At 42.3% G+C, this 25,336-nt stretch overlaps 1 protein-coding gene across 2 annotated transcripts in view; it reads right to left on the minus strand.

The window, feature by feature from the left end:
- LOC149203910 (uncharacterized) overlaps window positions 1-23,971 on the minus strand; it is a 455,652-nt gene extending 431,681 nt beyond the window's left edge. The window contains exon 1 of one of the 2 annotated variants that reach the window (XM_089403606.1): window positions 23,207-23,971. In XM_089403606.1, coding sequence (XP_089259732.1) covers window positions 23,207-23,351 — 145 coding nt within the window. In that variant the 5' untranslated portion in view covers window positions 23,352-23,971. The remainder of the gene's footprint in view (window positions 1-23,206) is intronic. The other variant, XM_089403605.1, reaches the window with a different exon arrangement.
- Window positions 23,972-25,336: the final 1,365 nt, after the last annotated feature.

Genomic DNA, 25,336 nt, shown 5'->3' on the forward strand with positions numbered 1-25,336 from the left:
TGCCACTCTCAATTCCCTCCACTCTTGAGGCCCCTACAAGTTGGATTTTTAGTGTTGCCCTGGTGTCCTTTCCATCCTCTTTATCCATCAATGATTGAATGGCCCGTCGAATGATTTCTGGAGTTGTATTTGTGCAAAGGTCAACATTTTGCCCCAGAATTTGCCCCAAATGGAATTTTAATCTATTGATACCTCCTGGCATATGCTTGCCACACAACTTGCAAGTCAAATACATTCTATTGATCCCCGCAATTTCGGGTGTAGTATCAGGTTCACCAAATTCCCACATAGCGTCCAAAATCCTTGGCATTTTGTTTTAAACTTTGAACTTGAATTTAAAGTTTAAACCTGGGCACAAAAAAACATTGAAACAAATTAAATTGCTTCAGCCTTCAACTCAGCAAAATATAATTTGTATTGCACTCATAAACAAATTAGTAAATGACAAATTTACAATGCATAGTAGCTATTTTGAAGTTTATTGAATATTCAAGTAGAATTGGACATTCATAAGGATGAACTTGCAGTTGAAAATGATGATCACTCTGAAGTTGAGATTTGAGAAAGAAAATGTGCACAATGTGTACATTGAAGGTTGAGCAGTTATTAACTTATTACACTAAGGAGTCAAGGACTGCAGCTATCATGATAACACAGAGAAAGCTTGCTTTAGATTCTAGAAAGCAAGGAAAGTCATAAATTCCATCTCAAGTGGAGGGCACCAGTTAGGAATAAATGTCATTTGTCACCCAACTACTGAGACTGTTCCCGTTGAATTTATTTTACCTATGCTACATTTTTATCTCCTGTATAGAAATAACAGGAAGTGTATTCTAAGCCTGCTTATGCCTTAAACACAGGTGGTTCAGCTAGAATGTTCAGATCAAAGTTGAAATTCAGAACGTTGAACAGAGTTACTAATATTGACAGTTCATAAATCTAATAAAAATAAGTACAAATTCCTGAAATTTGTTTCAAAGAATAAAAAGTGCAATTTAAAGAGTCAGATATCTGGCAACCACAAAAGGGTATAAAAGTTTGATCTACAGCCCACTGGTATCTCTGTTTGTGGGCTAGCAAAACGCTGATAAAAGAGATGAGATATTAAGGGCTGAGCTGAGCATTATTTCCATCTCTATAGGCTGAGTTCCAGACTACTATCCTAGTGCCATTCTATAACCAGACTCTCTGAATTTATTGCTGATATTTATTGTTGTATCTTCTTCAATGTTGTTGTAGCATACTTCCCATTGGTATGTATCTCTCTTGAGTTTAAAATAAATTACAGTTAGCGGGTTTGAAGCATTTTCATGGTGGTCTGTGTAATTTCTGAGCACTATATAAATAATATGTTGCTGGTCTGAAGCATTCCCATGAGTATCAACTTGATATTATGTCTGCTCATTTAAATATATTCAAGAGAAATCACCTACAAGTTTAAACTATAAACATCTACATCTAATCTACAAGAGTTGATTTCATGCACCTTATTTCCAGCGGCATAGCCGCATAGCCATATACATATATGATATTACAATCCGCTGAAAGATTTAAGAAACAGCCTACAGGTATCTCGCATTAATTAGATAATAGAAACATACCTTAAAAGTTAATAGAGCGGGCTCCTCTTGAGTCTTAACGCTAATATCCTCCCTCCTCTTAACGCAATGGCAAGCCGCAAACCCTTGTATCGCCACAGCGCCGAATGCCAAAATACACAGCGGAAAAAACAAGAAATTAACCTTTGCGGGCTTTTTATCCACGGGTTGGGAAGGGAGGCCAACTTTTTGGGTCGACTCCCGATTAAATCGGGAGTAATACAAAAAAATCACAATTTTTTTGTTTACTAAAAAATCGCAAAAAAATCGTTCGATTTAATCATTTTGCCCAAAAAATCGGAATTTTAGGAATAAATCGCGATTTTTCGGGACTTTTTCCACACTGGTTTAAACCATGCAAATGTCAATCCACCCAAGAGAAGCCTCCCTCTAAATGGAGAGATAGGATACCATAGGAGAAATCCCAAGCTCCCACAAGCAAGTTAGATCTCTTATTAATATTACAATGAGAAGAGGGCCCTTCAAAGTTCTCAACTATACTTCAAGGAGAGTCCTCACAATAATTGTTTGAAACTTGGACACTAAACCTCTTTTCTTGAGAAAGTAGTGACAAGATCTCACAAAACTTATGCAAGGGAAACAAGGTGTGAGTTTCCTCCAAATGCCCACAACTTAGAAAGGAAAATGGGCAGCCCTCTAGTGAACTCGACTTGGCCAAAATAAGCCTCAAAAGGGCTCACGACATCCTTGGAAATCGAACCCCCAACACTTGCCAAAGGTCCTGCAAACACTTGTTAGATGTTGCGGGAAGTTGCTCTTCAAAATCTACCACACAAGAGTTAGCAAACAATCCAAACAATGGTTGCAAAATAAGTTAAATATTAATGGAAAAATCAGCAAGATAAAATATATATGTACAATTATAATTAACAAAAGGCTAAGCTAAAGAGTGAGAGTAAACTCTCGTCTTTGCTTAGCCATTTTCAAGCTCTTAGATAGCAAATGAAAGAAATGAAGTACAATGTTTTTTTTTAAAAGATTTAAATTTAGAAGTTCTCGGCTTGTGTACAAGCTATGTGCTGAAATCCCTGCAAAACCACTTTGTAAGATAAGACTATAAAGGTTCAAAGAACAAATGAGAGCTCCTTTAAGAATGTATCAAGAGTGGGTTGGTCTCTCCAAAGACTTCCCCTCACACTTGATTCTGTAATCCCAACAAGATGTTCCCTCTACAAAACTTTAATCAAGAATTAGTTCCATGTAGATTTAGTAATAAACAATGATAAGAAACTCTAGAGATTTATTTAAAACCAACTAGAGCATTCTATACCTAGAGCATACTTCTAAATCAAATGTCAATGCAAGATAGCTCTACATTAACAAATCTACAAGAGCATATGGAAGTAAATTAGATCAAAGCATGAGTAAAAGGAATTATATGAATGCTCAACAATTCATCACACTTGAAAATGAGGAACACCTCATGAATGAACCCCAAAGTCTTTATTTATATCTTTGAAAGTGTACAAGGCAGCAGCGTTTCCACAAGCATAATAGCTAATAACATTCTTATACAATGTGAGAGCCCATGGTTCTATTATATAGAGAGTTGGGAGAAAATCCCAATGAAGAATGACAAATGGCATTGGAGCCAATCCCAATGTAGAAGTGATTAAACAAGTGGCATGAGGTGACAATCCCAAAGAGAAATTCGAATTTGCTGAATGGAGTTCCAATGCCAAATGTAAAAATCGAATTGTAACAAGTGGACATCATTTTCTTCTTCCCTCATGTGCCAAATTCGAATTTTATGGTGGAATGACAAGTGTATATGGATGGTAACCCATGTGGGGACAATTTCCCACAAAAATCTCCACCAAATATTCTCCCACATCCTCCTAAATGTGCATTAACTTCACAAATTCGAATTTCCAAGCAAGTTTTTCATTTAATGCTAGAAATTCAATTTTATTTGAGCACATGTCCTTTCCTTGATTTTAGGAGTCCACATCACCTTGGGATTTCACTTTAACTCCCCCATAATTTTCCACCTCATTTCCACAACATTTTGCATGTGTGGATATTTATTTTTCTCCATTTATTTAATTTTTGGCTTAATTAATTGTCAGATTTCCCACTAAACTTAGGAAAAATGGGTTTTGAGGGTCCAAAACACATTATTAACCCTTCAAAGTGTGTTATAGTAGAAAGTTGAGGGTGAAAGGTGTAATTTTGATTACTCATACCCCATACAACTTCTCTAAACTACACTTATTACAATTTAAATACAATTTTATTTGCAATTTTTGATCTGCAGGAAATCTAAAAAAATAAAAAATGACTACCTAGACCTAACCAAATTCCACGAAATTTTTTGTGTAATCTAGTATGGTAATATACATCGACTCTAGACACTAAGATGTGTCAAGGGCTCTACCTTCAAATCGTCACCTCGACTTTGGGGTAAAACGTGAGTGAAAAAAACTAAAAAATTATCCGCCTCTAAAAAGAAGAGATAATTAACCAGATAAAAAAACACTCCAAGGTGTACTCATTTGCTGATCGAGTCCCAACATCCTAGGCCTATTATAGACTCAAAACTCATCATTACTAGTATCACTTATTACAATTCCCCGTAGGGTGTGGAATCTGGGTACAAGAAAGATGATGAGAAGATAGAAGTAGAGTTAAAAAACTCTGTTGACTGACGATATCTGATGGTACAAGTGTCCTTTGGATCATCCTTGGGCATGGAGTCTTCATATAATCATCAGGTACCACTCCAGTGGTCAACAATCCCTATATGAGAACTCCACAACCAGACAGTAGTTAGTACAGAACTTTAAAGGCGCGGTGGGTGGGCAACTGTGGCATTTAATAAGGAAGATGGAGCATTCAAACCTGGCATGGGCTGATCTAGAAAGGCCCTCTGTGACACGGAACCAGGGTCAATGCTGACAGAAGTAAACAAGGACTTGGTAGCTCGGGAGGACTTGATTATCCAGCATGGTGCCCCCATACAAAGGGAAGACGAAGTATCGCCCAGGGGTCCTCTGCTTTAGTACTGCGGCATGAAACTGATAGTGCCCACTCCCAGCTTTAAAGGATGAATGGTTCAAGCAGTAAAGGCAGAAGCGACAAGAGTCGGCTGAGTAACACAGGAGGCCAGACCGTGAGCAAAATTCAACCTGAAGCAGCGGCGATCACAGGGATGGGCACGGAGATATTTTGTTAACATTCTTATCTGACTGTTGACTTGTTTTGTCACCCTGTAATGTGCCGCCATTAAATGAGGCAATTAATATTTTGTAATGTTTTTGGGCCACAAAGCCATCCCTGGCCGAGACAGCTAGTCGACCTGACAACTGAGACTCGGCCGAAGATATTTTGTTGTAATGAATGTTCAACGCTCCCCTCTCCAGATAAATAGGGGAAAGCAACACTTTACAAAGGTTCAAAAATCCTAAAGAAAACGCTACATGTTATTTTCATACTGTATGACTTTATAATACAGATCTTTCAAAATATCAAGTAAATGGTGGTGATTCCCCTTCGAGTATTACAAGTATGTTATCCCTCTGTTAAAACCCATTATGTTCATGTTTCTTCTCTGAATTCATGCAATCATAGCTGCTAGAAATATTTCATACTTCCTCATAGATTCATTTGTATTGACTTATTAATGCATGTGCCTGTATGGATTATTGAGATTATATCTTTAAAATTGCGCTACATGAATCATAGCATTCAGTCTCTCTTTGGTCCATTATATCTACCCGTAACTCAAATAAGTGTAGAAATTCTTAATGCTTCAAGCTCTATGTGTTAAGTGTAGAATTCTTGATGCTTTAAGCTCTATGTGATGAGTTTCTCTTTCTTCTTATCCTCTCTCATTGCTCTAAAAAAGCTCATTAAATTGTAAGTCCTTGAACCACTCGGCCTCCACTATTTTTGCACACATTTCTGTGAACTGTATATGTGAAGAAGTATCAAAAATACATGACTTATACATTTGGATGAATGAACCAACCCATTCCATTTAATATATATATATATAGAATATATGTGATGTCTCCATCTTCCCGAGAATAATTTGAGACACAAAATCTAGATGTGCCCACGCACTAGTCTTGTAAGCAATCCAAGGTTGTCTCTAGGAGCGACAACAGAAAGGATCAAGTTGATCTTGCAAGTCAGCAGGATCTGGGATTTTGCTGAGAAAGAGATCAAGAAGCCAACTGAACCTAAGGAGCTGGAAATATGGGAAGATTTGGATGCGAGGGCGAGACTGATCATCGTAGATGGTGTGAGGGATGCCCTAATACCTCATTTGTCTGGGAAAAACACTGCACATGAGATGTGGGCGTCTCTTCAAAATTTGTTCCGGAATGAGAACAAGAACCGGGTATTGGTATTGAACGATAAGATGAAGTCCACCAAGATGTTAAAGGGTGAAAGCGTGACCTCGTATCTGACGAGATTGTCTGAGGTCAAAGATGAGCTTGCTGCCATCGGTGTGACTGCCTCAGATGGAGATATGGTAAGGATTGCCTTGAAAGGGTTCATCGAGGAATGGAAACCCTTCATCAAAGGAATCGTTGTCAGGGAGAAGTTGTCAGACTGGGATAGGTTGTGGGATGACTTCATTCAGGAAGAGTTGTGAGACGAGGATCTTCAGCCAAAGCAGAAAGCTTCAGATGATGATGTGGCACTTGCATCACGAATGAAGGGTAAGCAAAAGAAGGACTTGAGTAAAGTCAAGTGTTTCAATTGTGGCGAGATGGGTCATTTTTCGTCGAGATGTACGAAGAAGAAGAAGGGAGATGATGAGAAAAGAAAAGGGAAGCAGGCCGCCCTTATTGCAAATAAATCAGAGATGGATGAGCTCGCTAGAAGATTGGAAGACGAAGAGGAGGATTTTGCTATGATTTCTCATTTCTTGCCAAGTACTATCAAAGAGGATGGATGGTACATGGGCAGTGGTGCGACAAAGCATATGATAGGATCACGAGATATTTTTAAGACTCTAGCTAGATAGGACTTGAAGTTTCACATGGTGTTGGGCAACAAGAGTCAGTTGGAGATCCGAGGATCAAGTATTGTGCCATTCAGAATCAAGACAGGTCGTATGATGCGGGTCCAGGATGTACTGTTTGTACCAGGACTCAGATATAATGTGCTCTCCGTCTCAATGATGGAGAAGAAGCGGTTTGAGGTCTTGTTCTAGGATGGAAAGGCAAGACTCAAGCTCAGAGGCTCTAAGTCTGATGGGATTGTACTCGGAGTTAGAGAGCATGGTCTCTACAGGTTGATGGCCAAGCCTGTGGATCATGGAAAGAAACAGGTGGAGCAGGTACAGGTTCCAGAGAAGCAAGAGCAAGTGCAGGTGCAGATGCAGGCTTCAGAGGAGAAGGTACAGGTTCCCAAGAAGAAGGTACACTTTCCCGAGAAGGTCCAAGTTCCAGAGACTCAGAGGGAGTCTAGTTTGAGAGGGAGCTTACAAATTCATAGGGAGACTTTGCAACCCAAGAAGATCATGTGGTCAGTGGTGAGAAAGGGTGCTCCTACAACTGCCAAGAAGGAATCATGGAAAGAGTGGAAGACATTACAGGATAAGAAGAAGAAGCAGGTTGCTTCCAGTAATGACAACGACACTTCCAAGAAGGGCGTAGTTCACCGTACAAGGATTGATGTGATTGTGAGCGCCAAGAGTTGGGCAAGTGTTGCGCGCAGTGATGATGATGACGAAATACTTCCTAGTCTTGGAAGTACCTCTCTCACTAAGAGGAAATGTTGATTTGTGTAGCTTGGGAGGTACTCCAAGCCCTAGGGTTCAGGGTTTGGAGGACAAAGCACCACAAGGACAGCTTGTGGGCTTGGAACCTATAATGTCCCAAATGAGAAAATTTTGGAACAAACCCTTCACATAAAATTTCTACTCATAAATAGAAGATTGCCATGTAAAATTTAACAACATAGAACATGCAAATAATGATGATGAGCAGAAGGAAATCTCAGCTTTATTATATTAACCAGAAATAGGAGTACATAGCAATATGAAATAGCTGGAAATAGCTGAGAAACTCAAACAACTACTGCAAGCTAGATCCGGCCTCAAAATGTGTCTGCTATAGCACTGGATCTGGCCTCTCAAAATAAAACTGCAAACAATAAGAGTGAATTCTGAATGAATTCACCAAGGGGAGATGGGTGCTCGCCCAATCTCTCTAAATCACCCGAGGATTTCCATCCTGGGACTATTGCTGGAGTAGAGAACTAGGTTCTCAACCTCTCATACAAGAAATAGTATCAAATCCAAGATGTCTCCAAATGTCCTCCTCCTATTTTATAGGTCTGATGGATAGATCTCCAAGCCTCTAAAAGCATCTTATTTTATTATTTTATTATTATTCTAGAAGCTCCTCCATTAACTTTATCAAGTGACCTTTTAATTTTATTTTATTTCACTTAAGTCACTTTTGGTCGAATTTCCCCAATTAATTATTTTTCCTTAATTAAATGACTAATTAAAGTCATTTTTAACTAAGGAAAATGGTAATGGGATGTATTCTAGAGTTGGAGAGCATGGAGACCTAGAGCGATGGTGCGCCCATGAAGACCTAGTCTTCTGCCTGCGCTTCGGCACCTCTGTTCTGCGCCCTTAGTCCCCCTGCCCTGCGGCCCCGCGACCCTGGGCCCTCTGTCTTGCTGCGTTTGTTCCTGAGCTTCTTAGTTGAGAGCCTGCGCTTCTGTGTGGCTCGTCTGCTGCTGGGAGGGGTTTGAGCTAGGGTTCGCCCACATGGAGGTCCGGGCTCGCCCCAGGCAGGCCCCCTCCCCCCCCCCCCCCCCGCGCCTTCATCTGTCGAAGCCTTCTCTCGGCTCTTGGCCAGTTTGCCGCAAAAGAAAAAGAGTGAAGCAGCCAAGTTTGTCAAGAGGCTCGAGGATATTCCTGAAATCTCCCTGCCGCCAGAGACCCCGATCCAAGTCGCCCTGTCCTTGGCTGAGCGGGCACTCGTTGGCCAGTTCACTGGACTATGGCCTTCTCCTAAGTCCACTGAGAATTGGGTCAACAAGAACTGGGCTCCATTGATCAAGAATAGCGTCACTTCTTATTTCTTAGGACGAGGGTTTTTCCTCTTCGAATTCACCTCTAAGGACGACAAGGATCTGATCTTCCAGAATGGCCCCTATTTCATGGGCCCCCAGGGTCTTTATCTCAACAAATGGACGCCGGATTTCGACCCTGCAGTCGACGTTCCCACGGCTGTCCCGGTGTGGGTCAGGCTTCCAAACCTTCCAGTGCATTGCTGGAACTGGGACTCGTTGAAACACATCGGCAACGCCCTCGGGAAATTCATAGATAGGGCAAACAACAAAGATCAATATGACTGTGCCCGAATCTGCGTAGAAGTAGATCTAGAGGTGGGACTTCCGGAAGCCATCAAAATCAAAGTAGGAAGCTGGACCCATTTGCAGAAGCTAGATTATGAGCAGTTGCCCTTCAAATGCCGAAAATGCCATGTCTACGGTCACTTCGCCAGAGGATGCCCATCCAATGCTGAATCAGATAAGGGTAAAGAAGAAGGTTGGAACCAGGTCAAGCGAGCCAAGAAAACCCAAAAGAATGTCGGTCCAAACGGAAGAGGCCCCCAGCAGGCCCCTCCTCAGCAACCCCCTTCCAGAATGGAGCAAGAAAATAAATTCGCCCCTCTAAGCTCGCAAATAGAGGAAACACAGGAAGCAGATATCCAAAAATCATCCCCCCTCGCAAAAGGTACCCCCTCTTCTCCCAAGGGGGCAAGCCTTGCCGAGAGCTCCAAAGGAAACACTGTAGAAGTCGAGGAAGTTGAGCAAGAATCTGACGGCTCAGAGGAAGAAGGCAAAATAGGAGAATCCCAAGCTTCAGTAAGGAGATCCATAAGAGGCCGCAAAACAAATCGGGAAAAAAGAGAGCAGGAAACTTTCAAAGATAAGCTCCAAGGCAACCAACCAACTCTCGAAAAGCTATTAGCGTCAAAACCAAAGATGGCGAGAAACCAGCCCCAAGGCTCCAAGGGAGCCAACCAGAAATACAAATGATGAAGATTGTCTCCTGGAACTGTAGAGGTATGGGGAGCAGAATCAAAGAAGAAGCCATCAGAAGTTTAATAAGGACAAAAGCTCCTGACATACTCCTCATCCAGGAGACCAAACTGGAGGACTCTGTCTTCCTTCAGGTAAGTAAGAAACTCTGGAATAAATGTGAGGCGAAAGCAATCTCAGCCCGAGGGGCTTCCGGTGGGTTGGGCACTCTCTGGAACGCAAGCAAATTCTCAGTCATTTCTGAGACCCTCAATACTCACTGGCTGTTCTTAAAATTGCAGCACTTAGACTCAAAAGAGACTAAAGAACGCAAGCAAATTCTCAGTCATTTCTGAGACCCTCAATACTCACTGGTTGTTCTTAAAATTGCAGCACTTAGACTCAAAAGAGATTTTTAGTCTCTTCAATGTGTATGTCCCTGTGAATGCTGGGGAAAAAAGGCCTGCTGGGAATCCATAAGAAACCAAGCAGACCTCGTTAATCTTGAGAATACCATCATTGCCGGAGATCTTAATCTCACTCTCCTGTCAGCAGACAAGAGAGGAGGCAGCATTGTTCGCGATCCGACAAGGGAATGGGCAGAGGACCTTATGCAGGACTGGGATCTGCTGGACATTAAGCCAATTTCTGGCAAGTACACTTGGACTAATAAAAGAATTGGACCCAATCACATCGCTGCCAGGTTGGACAGATTCTTTCTTCAAAGCTCTTTTCTTCTGCTTGGATTAGAGGCTAGAGTCCACATTCTCCCATGCAGCACTTCTGATCATAAACCCATCAAGCTGGAACTCGTGTCTCAGCTTGATCTTGGTCCTATTCCCTTCAGATTTAGCCCGCTCTGGGCTAAGGAATCTGACTTCATGCAATTAGTTAAGGACATCTAGTTGCAGCAGGTCAAAGGCTCCCCCTTTTTCGTCTGGGAGGAGAAGCTCAGAAGAGTGAAAAGGGCTTTGAAAAGTTGGGCCAAATCTCTGCCCAATCCAGCCAACAAAAGGAAAAAAATTCAACGCACACTGGAAATTCACCATCTCCAGGCTGAAAAAGCTGACATAACAAAAGAGATTCTAGATAAAGAAGCCCAGCTCCAGCAAAACTATCACAAGGCTTGTCTAGCTGAGGAAGAATACTGGAGGCTTAAGTCACGTAGCCTTTGGCTTAAAGCAGGGGACAGGAACTCTTCCTTCTTTCACAAACAAGCTCAGGCAAGGAAATGTACCAACTCCATCTCCGAAATCAAAGATGGCACTACCATCCACAAGGATAATACAAACATCAAAAAAGCAGCCTCCTTTCATTTTAAAAGTTTGTATAGTGAAGATATAAATCTGGACCAAAACTCTGATATGATGGATGTGGTCCCCTCCTTGATTACTGCTGAAATGAACCATCTCCTCGAAGCTAAAGTCACCAAGAATGAATTCAAGGATGCCCTCTTTGCCATGGATCCAGACAAAGCCCCTAGGCCAGATGGATTCTCAGCCAGATTCCTCCAAATCTGCTGGTCGATTATGGAAAAAGATCTTTATAAAATGGTTCTAAAGTCCCAAGTTTGCCAGAAAATCGGAGGCAGCACGAACTCCGCTTTTCTTGCTCTCATCCCCAAAGAGAAAGGAGCCAACTCCTTCAACAGGTTTCGCCCGATTTCGCTTTGTAATATTGGTTACAAATTGATTACCAAAGTTATCGCTAATAGATTGAAGCTCATCCTCCCCAAAATCATTCCGGAAAGCCAAGGAGGCTTCATTCAAGGTAGACAGATTGTGGACAATTTCATTCTGGTCCAAGAGGCAATCCACTCAAGTCTGAGCCGCAATGAAAAAGGTATGGTTGTCAAACTTGATTTAGCAAATGCATTTGATCGAGTTAGGCATAGTTTTCTGCTGAAAGTCTTACATAAGCTTGGATTTGGTGAGAAATTTATAAACTGGATTTGGGCTTGCATTTCGGAGCCTTGGATTGCCCCGTTAGTAAATGGCAGAGCTGCTGATTTTTTCAAAGCCATGAGAGGGCTCAGGCAGGGGTGCCCTCTCTCACCACTTCTATTTGTTCTTCAAGCCTCAGTCCTCAGTTTTTATTTAGACAAAAAAATGATGGATCAGGAAATCGTTGGGCTCTGCATAGCAAGAGGCGTTAAAAACATAAATCATGCCCTCTTTGCGGATGACACCTTGTTATTGGGAGCTGCTTCTATGCTCATGGCCTCCAGATTTAAAGGAGTTCTGGATGAGTTTTGTATGGTCTCGGGAAGCAGTCTAAACTATGGCAAATGTCATATCTATTGCTGGAACACCACTCCCAGCTTGCTCAACTCCATTTCCAGAACCTTTGGCTTCGCAGCTTCCTCAAATTGGACTTCCTTCAAGTACTTGGGCCTCCCTGTTTTTCTCAAAAGAGCCTACAGCAGAGATTGGCTCCCCCAATTGGAGAAATTCAAGATCAAATTGCTTGCCTAGGGCTTTTCCTGGCTTAACATTGCTGGTAAGTCTATTCTCATAAAATATGTTCTTAACAGCCTTCCCTTATTTCAGTTTTCTATCCTTCTTGCTCCCACTGGAATTCTCAGAAAAATGGAGATCACTCGAAAAAAAATTTGGAAGGGGGGTAAGCAGAATGAGAAAAAGATTCTGCTAGTCAACTGGGAATCCATCTCCAAACCTCTATTGGAAGGAGGCTTGAATTTCAAAAATCTTGGCATCCATAATATTGCAATGGGAGCTAAATTAATCTGGAGAATTATTGCTCCTAACCCTGGTTGGGCGCAATTAGCTCTTTGGAAAAAATATTTCAAAGGCCAGCGCTCCCGCTACCTAGATCACCCTCAGACGCATCCAAATACGCCCTTTCTGAAGCTCTGTATCAAAACCTGCCCTCTCATCAATGCTCATGCCTACTGGATTCCCGGTAATGGAAAAAGGATCAACCTCTGGACAGACAGGATAATGAATAATGAGCCACTGGGAGACTGTAGCTCACTCCAAGCGCTGCACAAATGGATGAATGAGACAAGAATGCGTTCCCTGTGGGACATTTCCGTCTGGCAGGATTCACACTGGGCTGGCTAGAATCTTCAAACGCCCCCAAAATTGTTTATGGAGCACGAGATCCTGTTATCCAAGCTCCACGACTTGGCTCCAACACTGGCACGAAATCGGGACTCAAGAGGATGGGGTGCGCAGGCTGGTGGATACACAGTAGCTCATGGTTACGCCAAGCTGTGTGAGCGCCCTCATGTGGCCACGAACCCAAAACCGTGGAAAGGGATATGCAATGTTTTAAAACTCCGACTCCGACTCTGACTCCGACTCGGCCGAGGGTCGACTCCAACTCCGACTCCCACTCGGTATCAACTCGGCCGGCTCAATTTCAATGACTCGGTCATTGTAAAAATACATTAAATATTTATTTTTTATAAAAACACATAATTTTAAAGATTTTCATTCATGTTTCCAAACACACAGCATTAGAATATAGATAGAAGACAACATATGATCAAAGTAGGCTCATGAATATATCCATTATATCAAAATGGCACCCAGTGCACTGTCCAATACATACACGATGATGATATAGAGATCAAATCAAAAACACATAACCAAGGAGGCTATAAATTGCCTCTACAACAAAAGTCTGTGACCAGTACTACTGGCTACTGCTAGAGTTGCCAATATCATCTGGCTCAGTGTTACTTGGGAGCGGGAGCAAAAGTGGGGAGCGACAGCGAAAATGGGAGCGGGAGCGACATTTTCAGAAGCTCCTGGTTTGGGAGCGAATCCTAGAGGAGTTCGACAACCAATGTCACTAACATCAAGGTACATAGAGGGGTTGGTGCTCTTGATTAAATACAAGTTCCATACCCTAATACATGACAAAATTCAATGGAAACATTGCAATCCTCTAATCCTGAAATCCTGAAAAACATTCGGCTGTTTTTTAAAACATTGATATGGCATAATCCCTCCTTGCCAAAAATCGACTTCTTCAACTGGCTGCTATGCCACTCCAAAATTTTGACTGATGATAACCTTCAGAAGCGAGGTTTCCATGGCCCTTCAAGGTGCAGCCTTTGTAAGGAAAACCAGGAAAGCATAACTCACCTGATGCTTGAATGCACTTTCACAATGCATATTTGGACCGAGCTGCTGGGATCTTTGAGCTCCAGCTTCGCTTTGCCTTCCTCCATTCCTGATCTTTTTGCTAAATGGCTGCAAAGGTATCCTGGTCCCCCTCCAAAAAATAAAACTATTAAAGCTGCTTGGTCTATTCTCCCTAAAATTATCTGTTGGCAAGTTTGGCTTGAGCGAAATAAAAGGATCTTCAGAAACCACGAACAAGATGCCAAGCTCGTGGTAGTTAAGATTAAATGCCAGTTAAAAGAGTGCCTGAGAGAGTATAAAGACGATTTAAGCCTAAGCCAGCATGATATTAATTGGGGCTCTTCTCTTGATCTTCAGTTCCAAAAAATTGCATATAGTATCTCCCACCCCAAAGATTGGCAAATAAGAGTTACAGCAAAAGAGTTTCAGGGATGGATTACAAATCAGTCGAGACACTCTCTATTTTTTGATGGGGTTGCAAAGGGCAATCCTGGAAGAGCTGGCGCTGGAGGTGTCATATTGAATCCAGATGGCATAAGGATCCATAGTTTCGCCTGGGGTCTGGGCATCGCTTCTAGCATTCAAGTTGAGGCTTTGGCTCTTTTCCAAGGGCTCAAGCTTTTGAAAGTGTTGAACATCAGGGAGGCTAATGTAATTAGGGATTCTCAGGTTATCATTAACACTATGGTGACACATGCTAAGCCAATGGACCTAAGGCTTGCAAGGCTGATTTTCAGAATAACAGATCTCGGAGACTCATTTCAGAAATTGAATTTCTACCACGTGTTGAGAGCTAATAACAAGGAGGCGGACATTGAAGCCAACAAAGCAGCCCTTCTTACGGCTGGAGCTTTGCTCAGAGGCGGACAGGAAACATGGGAACCAATTCCTTAATTTAGAGAGTTGTTATGTTTTACTGCCTATTGTTAAATCAGTATGTATGTATCCACAAACTTGGGAAAATCTTTGAAATTGACCACATAGTAGCAACTAAAAAGAGATATGAGCTAAGCATAAATAACATGGCCTTGCAAGGTTGTGCGGTACTCGTGGAATTAGGCTCTCCTTTGTAATCCGTTTTTTGGCATTAAGGCCAAAAGTATCTAATATATCCACTATCCATTTCTGTAAAAAAAAACTAAGGAAAATGGTAAATCGCCCACCATGCTCTCTTCGGCCACTGGAAGTCACTTCTCGGCATCCCATCCTGTAGTTCTCGTTTTGGTTCCAATGAGCTATTACACTGAGGTGTTCCATCAATTAATCTCCCCAAAATGCCACCTCGAGCATAATAATTAAGTTATGCCAATAATAACCCCGTTTTACGGGAATTAGCAGAAAATCACGGAACCAAAAACAAGATGTGCGGAACTGGCTCATAATGATGAATATGCCAAGCGAATGCCATCGGAACCCCTGATGACATAAACTCACTCCATTGACATGGCCATCCCCTGCCCTGGAAATCCACCTTGGTTGTGCTATGAAGAAGAATAAAAATGGGGACATTACAGTCCTCCCACCCCAAGATTGCTTGCCTTCAAGCAATCCAAATCTGTGGACCAATCTGGTGGCCCAACGCCACTGAGACCAAATGCCCAGATCCCATACGAATGATCCGGATTTAAACAGGAACACAACAAATTACAGAGATAACCATATACACAAAGATGCAGCGGAAATAATACTTCATTTCATTAATGGAAAATACTGAAATATGCTTACAACCAGAAATGGAAATAAACCAGCTAGGGCGATGGTAGCTTATCTCTGAGAAGAGATGTGATGGCTACATGCCTCTGAACTGTGTTACAATGAGGCTCGAAGGCCTATTTATTGTTGAGAAACAATGGAAAACCCTTAACATTCCAAAACCTAACCCTAGGAGATGAAACGCCAAACTGTGGGCCCCGTTTGGGGTAAATTGGTACATCAATTTCCCGGGGTCGTAACTTTGGCATATGATCTCCGTTTGACGCGTACAATAGCTCATTAGAAAGATCTATCCGAGCACTATCATTGTTGAAACGGGCAACATTTCCCCAAAAAACGTCGTTTAGGGCCTCAAAACGGCTCCGGAAGTTCAGGACCCGAAAAACTGCTAAAAATAGTAAGTTGTGCTACAATTAAGGAAACTGAAAATGCTGAGAAAGACAATGGTGGGGGTCCAGGTGGACTTGGCAGGTGGCCACCAATATCCACCTGGATCATTCCTCCCCCCTTAGGAAGCAATGGTCCCCATTGCGTTGAGCTCCTCCATGAGATGAGGAAACTTCTGCTGAACTTGTTCCCTGGTGAGCCACTTGCCCTGCTGAAGGAGTTGGCCTGCTTTGACAACTCGATACAGTTGGATATTCTATTGGCGAGTGTTCTTGATCTGTGTGTCCATGATCCGATCAGTTGCAGCTTGTTCCATGCAATCTGGATTTAATTCTGTGGGTTTGAGCTGTTCTGCAATGTCGGATGTGTCTAGCAATGGTGGAAAGTATGGCCGAAGTCGGTCCACATTGAACACTGGGTGCAGGCCAAGGAATGGGGGAATGCTGAGCTCAAATGCATTGTCTCCCATGGCCTTAGTAATGGTGTAAGGACCATATCGGAGTGGTCTCAATTTCCGATAGGCTCCAGTAAGGCGTTCCTTCTACAAATGCAACCAGACTTTGTCGCCCACCTGAAACTTGTGTGGCACCCGATGTTGATCATGTCGCTGCTTGTACTTGGCATTTGATTTCTCAAGAATGTCATGGACCTGCTGGCGAATATGTTGGATGCGCTCAATGAAGCTGGTGGCCTTATCTGTTTCGGACTGGACATGAGTTGAATTCATGTGAGTAGCTGCAAGTGGCATGGCCACATCAATGGGGCATAGTGGCTGGAATCCCAAACCCACCTGAAAAGGGCTATGGCCAGTGGAGCTGTGAAGAGCTCGGTTGTAGCTGTGCTGAACATAGGGGAGGCTCTCGTCCCATGTGCGTGGATGCTTTGAGTTATACATGCGCAGAATGTGCACAATCATCCTATTGACAACCTCTGTCTGGCCATCAGTTTGAGGATGGAAGGCTGTGGACTTCGTGAGTTTGGTGTCCAGCATTGACCAGAGACTGGACCAAAATGTGCTGAGAAACCGACTGTCCCGATCTGAGATGATAGACTGTGGGATCCCAAAGTGCACCCACACTCGTTCAAAGAAGAGTTTAGCAGTGGCTTCTGCTGTGATATTCTTCTTGCAGGCCATCATAATGGCCATCTTCGAGAACCTGTCGACGACCACAAAAACACAGTCATTTCCATGTTTAGTGGAAGGAAGGCCTGACATGTAATCCATGGAGATGGATTCCCAAGGTCGACTAGGGGTAGGCAACGGGGTATAGAGGCCATGCTTCTTAATGGTCGGTTTGGCAATGGCACAGGCAGTACATGATCGGATGTACTTCCCAACATCCTGTCGAAGATTCGGCCAATAGAAATAATTTTGCAGTACTGCCACTGTTTTCTCGACCCCGAAATGCCCAGCAGCCCGACTGTAGTGTGCTTCCCAAATCATCTTGGCACGCTCGCTTGAAGGAACACAAAGGTGACCGAGGTGGCATAATAGCGCATCCTGGAGGTGAAAATCTGCAACATGCCGACCCTCCAAGAGTGCCTGGTATGTGTGGCCGAATTCTGGGTCGCTTTTGTAGAGAAGTGGCCAATCAGAAGTCTCGTGCCCACAAGAGTTGAGCACGATGGTTAGCGCCATGATCGGTGGTCGACTGAGGAAATCTGCAACATTATTGGTGCTGCCCTTTTTATACTTGATATTCAAGTGAAACTGTTGCAGGTATGTAGACCACTTCTGATGGCGATCATTCTGCAATTTCCCTTGGGTCTGTATGAACTGCAGAGGTCGATGGTCTGTGTGGATGACCGTTTCCTTCCCCAAAATGTAATGCTTCCATTGTCGGCAGGCCTGTACAATGAAATACATCTCTTTATCATAAGTGGGGTACTTCCGGACTGTGTCTGAAAGTGTTTCACTGTGATATGCCACTGGATGTCCATGTTGAGTAAGGACTGCCCCAATAGCATAGTCAGAGGCATCTGTCTCGACCTCAAATGGTTGTTGTAAATCTGGTAACGCGAGCACTGGTGCCGTGCAGAGGCGATCCTTCAACTCCCTGAATGCCTTCTGTTGAGATTCAGACCAAAAGAATTTTGCTTTCGCCCCGCCCTTGGTGACTTGACTCAAGGGCCAAGAAATATGAGAAAACCCCAACACAAACCTGCGGTAAAAGTTGGCAAGACCTAGAAAGCTGCGGAGCTCTGTTAGAGTGGTTGGAGAGGGCCAATCCCGAATGACTTGGATCTTGGCTGGATCGACATGCACCCCCTGTTCATCAATGATGTATCCCAGATACTGAACCTGGGTCATGCCAAAAGTGCATTTCTCCAAATTGGCACATAGCTTGTGTTGCCGCAGTGTTTGGAGAACCTGTCGGATGTGGTGGAGGTGCTCTTCCCAACTCTGGCTGAAGATCAGAATGTCATCCAAGTATACTACTACAAAGGAGTTGGTGAATGGCCGCAAGATGTCATCCATTAGCCTCATAAAGGTTGCAGGAGCATTCGTCAATCCGAAAGGCATGACCAACCATTCGAAGAGGCCCTCCTTGGATTTGAAGGCAGTCTTCCACACATAGGAGGGTTCGATTGGTACCTGGTGATATCCTGACTTCAGATCGATCTTGCTGAAATATTTCGCCCCCTTTAGTTGGTCTAGGAGGTCATCAATCCGCGGGATCGGGTACCTATTACGGACAGTGATCTTGTTCAGTGCCCGATAGTCAATACAGAGTCTCCACGTCCCATCCTTCTTCTGTACCAACACGATCGGACTCCCACAGAGCGATGAACTCGGACGGATGTGACCTTTCTGCAGGAGCTCCTGAATCTGCCTCTTGATTTCATCGTTCTCCAGAACGGAGCGCCGATAAATTGGTCCATTGGGTAGCGGCGCACCTGGGGTCAGATCAATGGAGTGCTTGACTTGACAGTGCAGAGGAACCCCTGCCGGGGAGGTGAAGATGTCCTCGTACTCCTCCACAATCTTGTCCATCTGTAGTTGTCATGCAGAGGGACCCCGTTTGGACGCCGCGGCCACTGTCTTCTTCTTTCCTTGAGGGCGTATCATCAGGAAAACAAATTTCCTGGTTTTGGAAATGATCTTACTGCATTGTTTTGCAGTAATCAAAGAGATGGCGGCAGGTGGTGCTACCTCTGGTATCCTGAACAACTTATTTCCCAATGTAATAATGACAGCACGGGGCCTTGATTCATACACAGCATGTCGCTTCCACAAGTATGGTTGTCCTAGTAATACATCACAAACTTCAAGGGGAGCAATGTCACACAATACCTCATCCGTGAAGGGCTTGATGTTGTATGGAAGGCGACACTGCTGGCTCACGCGAAGATCTCGTCCTTGGTGAAGCCACCCAATGGTGTATGGTTGTGGATGTGCTGTGGTCGGTAAGCCCAACCGCTTCACGACCTCTGCCGAAATGAGGTTCTTTTGACTCCCGCTATCAACAATGAACTGTATCGGGGAGCCCTTTACCCACATCTGGGAGTGGAAGAGACGCTCCTCCTCCTCTGGATCTTCGAGTTCATTTTTCTGGATCTTTGCGGTAGCAACAGTGGCGCTGGGATCCGCATCAATGATCTGCTTCCCTTTTTCGTACCCCTTATCGGGTTCTGACTCAGAGACGGAACATGCATCTGATTCTGAAACCTTTAGCTCAGCCACCAGTGACTGCTTGGCCCGACACTCACTTGTGTTGTGAGTGGAGCTCTTATGGAACTCGCACCACTTTCCAGTGTCCTTTCTCGGCTTCGCGGCGCTGTTCTTTGCTTGCAGCTTCGGCTGGTTGTCTTGGGCTGTCCCGCCTTGGCTTTGTCCTTTGTTCTGTGGTTTAGGGGCACCTTTCCCCTTTGGATTCGCAGATCCAAAGTCTCGCTTCTTTTGTTTAAACTTCTGCTCGACCTTGACGGCATATCGGTATGCTACGCCGAGCGAGGGGATGTTTAGGAATTGTATTTCTTCCTGGATGTACTTGTGCAGGCAGCCACGGTATTTGAGTATCAAATGTTGCTCCGAATCCTTGATACCCAACTTTGTGCGAAGGGTATGGAAAAGATTAGTGAACTCCGGCACGTCTTGGTCCCTTCCCTGCCGCAGCGTGGTCCACTTTATGTATTCATCCTCATAGCTTTCGACAGGGTAGTATTGCTCCTTGATGGCATCCCGGAACGAATCTCAGGTGGGTGCGGCTGAAAATAGTGAGCCAGTACTTTCATCCTTCTGCTCGCAGTAGGTTTCCCACCAGTCCTTGACGTGGGGGGCTGCTTTGAGAAGAGCAAAAACAATCTTTTCCCGACTCAAAAATTCATGAACAGAAAAATAACCCTCTAGCAGATTTAACCATTTATCTACGGCATCTGCGTCTATCTGACCCTCGAATATGGGGATTTCAAAATTAACTTGTACCTTAAAGGGTGTGGCGTTTCCAGAGTAGCTGCTGGAAGCCGATGCGTTGCTTCTGGGTAGCCGCTGAAGGATCTGGGCAAAGCTGTCCATCATCGCGTTCCGTTGTCGCTCGAGGGCTTCTTCGAGCAAGATTTTGATGGGATCTCCTGCCCCCTCGTCTTTCTTCTCGTCCGCCATGGGAGGCCGTCGGGATTTGCGAGGCTGGTCTTGCAAAGGTTCAACCAGTTCAAGCCCTAACTCCTTATATCCCGACCTTGTTGGGGACATGCAAAGAAAAACAGAGAAAAAGCAAACCGCTCTGATACCACTGATCCGGATTTAAACAGGAACGCAACAAATTACAGAGATAACCATATACACAAAGATGCAGCGGAAATAATACTTCATTTCATTAATGGAAAATACTGAAATATGCTTACAACCAGAAATGGAAATAAACCAGCTAGGGCGATGGTAGCTTATCTCTGAGAAGAGATGTGATGGCTACATGCCTCTGAACTGTGTTACAATGAGGCTCGAAGGCCTATTTATTGTTGAGAAACAATGGAAAACCCTTAACATTCCAAAACCTAACCCTAGGAGATGAAACGCCAAACTGTGGGCCCCGTTTGGGGGTAAATTGGTACATCAATTTCCCGGGGTCGTAACTTTGGCATATGATCTCCGTTTGACGCGTACAATAGCTCATTAGAAAGATCTATCCGAGCACTATCATTGTTGGAACGGGCAACATTGGTCCATTCCATGACCCATGTTGCCCCCGGATTCCCCAAAAAACGTCGTTTAGGGCCTCAAAACGGCTCTGGAAGTTCAGGACCCGAAAAACTGCTAAAAATAGTAAGTTGTGCTACAATTAAGGAAACTGAAAATGCTGAGAAAGACAATGGTGGGGGTCCAGGTGGACTTGGCAGGTGGCCACCAATATCCACCTGGATCAACGAACCACTTGTCCACATCACGCCTCCAAGCTATCGAAACATGAGTGGATCCTCCAATACTTGGATCTCATGTCTAGAGCTACCTTCTAGCAGAAGTCCGAAATTGCTAGGGAGCTACCGGATCAGCGGGGAGGGTCGACGTCAGAGCTCCAAGAAGCAAGGAGACCCAGCGCAGAGCTGACACAGAGCCTCAGACAACTCCACGTAGGCCCATGCAGTTACTGTGAAGGGGTAGTAAAGTTGTAGCCAGGGATAGTCAGTTCAGTTGCCGGATCAAAGGGATTTGTCGGGTGAAGTGAGGTAATCTGACTAAGTTTTCTACCAATGTCTTTTTCTCTGAAACTGGATTGCCAGAAGGACATCTAGATTTGTATTCAGAACTACTGCTTAATAATAACAAACCCTTAGAGCTGCTACACCGGTTTTCGCACATTGGGTTTTTCCGGGGACATTTGTCCAAAAATAACGGTGTCATGTGTTGTATTTTCTTTCTTGCTCAGTATCTTATTTTCGTATAATAATTAATTAAGTGAAGGTTGCAGTAGTATTTACTTCGATATTTTCTGTAGCAAACAACAAATAACTTGTATGGATTAACAAGTAGGAGAAGTAACATCAGTTTGCTGCAGTAGGGATTCCGGTTAAGGAATTTTCACAAAAACCTGGAGTCCAACAATTTAGATACATTCCTTTAGGGCTGAAGAAGTATGGGACATTTCTGAAAATGAGGTCCCTATCCTCTTTGGCTTTGAACAAAAAGGCATAGAAGCCCCTTCCATAGAAATAGCGAGTAAGCTTTCTTGTGATCAAGACTTGCCAGTTTCTCTAAACCCAATTTTCCATAGATATGAAAGATGGCCAAATGCCTATAAACTAACCTATCAAGCGATGATCCACCAAAGCCAAGGCTATATGTTGTGAAGAAGTGGCAGGTAATGGGACTTCAAGGATATTCTCAAGCTTTTTCACGAACCATGAAGGTTGACTTTTTGGGGACTTTCCTAATGTAGAGACTAACAAACGGAAGATGATCTGGAGGGTGCCAACCCCCTCCATAATCATGATCCGTGGCCAAATCCTAGGCCCTTACACAGCAGTAGAGGAAGCACTCAACCAGAAAATGGCTGAAAATGCATGCAACGACTTAGTTACATGGATATGGATCCTTAACTAAGAGATGAAAATGGGCTCCTTACCAAGGTATCCACTATCATCAATATTTGATTCCATCATTCCAATATCTTGTTAATAGACTTTCCTATAAAAGAGGAGTCGAGTCATTAGTTGTGCATCACAATGTCTATATCATCCAAAGGAATTAGGTCATAACAAGAAACGTACATGTTGAGCATTTCAACCTCTGCAACGCAATATACAGCCACAACAGTGAGGCTATGAACTTTAAATAGGAGTCAGTACGGTCTTCCCTGCTGGAAGCAACAAGAAAGTGAGTGGTACAATTTAGCATGGGTAGCCAAAAATTGCAGGAAGAGAATAGCTATAGTGCCCAAAGACTTGGCTAAAATACTGCTACCTTTCAATGCCCATTGCCCCATTAGATGAATTGATCTTTGCATAAATCAGCCCAGAGTTTCCACCTTCGCAACTGGATGAAGCTCTTAAAACATCATTTTCTATTCTATTATTTGAACCAGCATTAACTTATGGGGAAATCACCCTAAGCAATGGAAAACAAGCCGTTGACCTTATTCTGTAGAATTAGATATGTGTAGATTTTTAAAGCAGTAGCACAATATTAAAGTCTCGTGTGATTTTCGTAAATTTAGAGAAAAATAGAAGGCCCCTCAAAAGGCAAATCATACATTACTTTCTTTGACTTCAAAGAAAACAAGACAAATGCCTGTAAGATAACCGAGTTTCATACACGACTTCCTTTAAATTTAGAGAAAATAAGATAAGACCTCTTTAATTGATAAGCGAGTTGCATACATTATCCCTTATTGAATACAGAATTTCCTTTCTGTTTAAGGAAAGAAATCGACTTACCTACAAGTGAAGCCAATTTCGCGATGATCTTTGACTTCATAGTCTTGATAACAGTTTCTCGTTCCAGGAAAATCATATCCTTCTTATTACGTTCCATTATTTCCTCTTCTTCCCCCTCCGAACTCGAAAGCTGCATTTCGCTCATTTGGCCTCTTCCAGCAACCAGGCTGAGTCAGGTATTTTGACTTTTCGGGTTCGAATCTTAAACTCAAATAAATAAAACAAAAATTTCATGCTAATTTCAGGGGGAAATTTCTAGATGATCTTGCCAGAAGAGAATGAATGATCATGTGGAGACGACAGCGAATTAGTCAACCTGTTTGTTAGTCTCGCAATCAAACATACAGTTTTCAAATCCCTTCTTTTCTTTACACAACAATAAGGGCATTATCGCCCATTCTATCAAACTTTTAAAACAATTGCCATGAAATGATTGTTACAGAACCATCAATAGGTGGTTTTGTCATGGAGGGAGAAAGCCTGTGGGTAACTTCCTACATAGAATGGCAAGATTTATATTGCTTAAGCCAGGAAAAGTGGACGCTAACAGCGCCCAATTTCGATAATGGGGTTGGTGCTGGAGAGCAGGGAATGAATGTAACCGGGAAGCTCATGTCGCCACCCTGTGCTTATTGTTATGTTTATTTAAACGAGGTTGTTTGAATGTTCTCGGTTGATTTTTTTTTGTATTTTAAACAAGGTTGTCTGGATGTTCTCAATTGGCGTTTCTAATTTTGCTGTCTGGACGTGTTCCATGGACTGCAAGTTTATTGTTTTAATATCGTGGTAACCGGGAAGCAACTTCTTTTAGATGACTTTTCTTAGTTACGTTTTCAATTTCGTGGCAGACTACCTAAGCAAATCTATTTTATATTTCCTAAACTAAGATTATCTGGAGAAAGGATTATCTTACAAAATTCATTTTATATTTCCTATACTAGGATTATCTAGCCAAGGATTATCTTATGAAATTTATTTTATATTTTTATAAAAATATAAATGTTCTGTCAAAGTTGATGAAATCTATTTTATATTTCAATGGAGCGAATGCTAATTTATGAAATTTATTCTATATTTTATAAAATAAATTTTAAATTGGTCTCTACTTATCTCATTGGATTACGATGAATAAATATTGAATTTGTTTCGGGCCTGGAGTATGCCCTAAAACTGCTTCTGCTTGGCTAAGAGCTCGTCTTCTTCGGACGTAAGAAAACAGGTTAACGGCCCAAGACCCAGAGGCATCTGGCAGGAGTGAAAGCTTGCTCCCTTACGGACCACCAGCGGGTTATTTCAGGTGGCGTGGTTTTCCTTGATAACAGTGATGTGTCAACTGACATTCGCGGATAGCAGCCAGAGATGGCTGTCCTCACTGTTGGTTTTGACAAACTGAGTTTGATAGGTTTTTCCACCTTTTGAAGAAAAAAAAAAAAAAATATTGAATTTGTTTATAGATTATGATTTTTATTTTATTTGAGTAATATAAAGAATTATTAAATTTATTTAATTAACTAATTAAATGAGTACATGAAACAAGTTTATTTTAACAATAAGATATTTATATTAAATTATACAATTATAAAATTAATTTTAATTTATATAATATTTAAAAAATAATAATATTATATATTATTATAATAAAATTATATATTTTTAAATAATATTTTAGGTTAATTATATACATAAAATTGATATTATATCAATTACAATATAACTATAATCATTTTATTTTTACATATAAATATAATCATTTTATTTTTACATATAATAGTTAATTTATATAATATATATTATTATAATAAAATTATATATTTTTAAATAATATTTTATCTTAATTATATACCTAAAATTTATATTATATCAATTACAATATAAATATAATCATTTTATTTTTACATATAAGTATTTTAATTATTATAAATATTTTATAAATTTTAAAATATTCTAAATATACTACTTTTAAGAATAAGCAACATTTTTTTTTCTTTTTTTTTCCGAAGGTGGTAAAACCTATCAACTCAGGTGTCAAACCAACAGTGAGGACAGCCATATCTGGCTGCTATCCGCGAATGCTGGGTTTGACTCATCACTGTTAAATAGGAAAACCACGCCACCTGGTATAACCCTGCT

The sequence above is a fragment of the Pinus tabuliformis genome, chromosome 2_1, assembly GCF_031772625.1.
Source record: "Pinus tabuliformis cultivar Carrire ecotype Pingquan chromosome 2_1, CPIR1, whole genome shotgun sequence".
Taxonomy (NCBI): Eukaryota; Viridiplantae; Streptophyta; class Pinopsida; order Pinales; family Pinaceae; genus Pinus; species Pinus tabuliformis.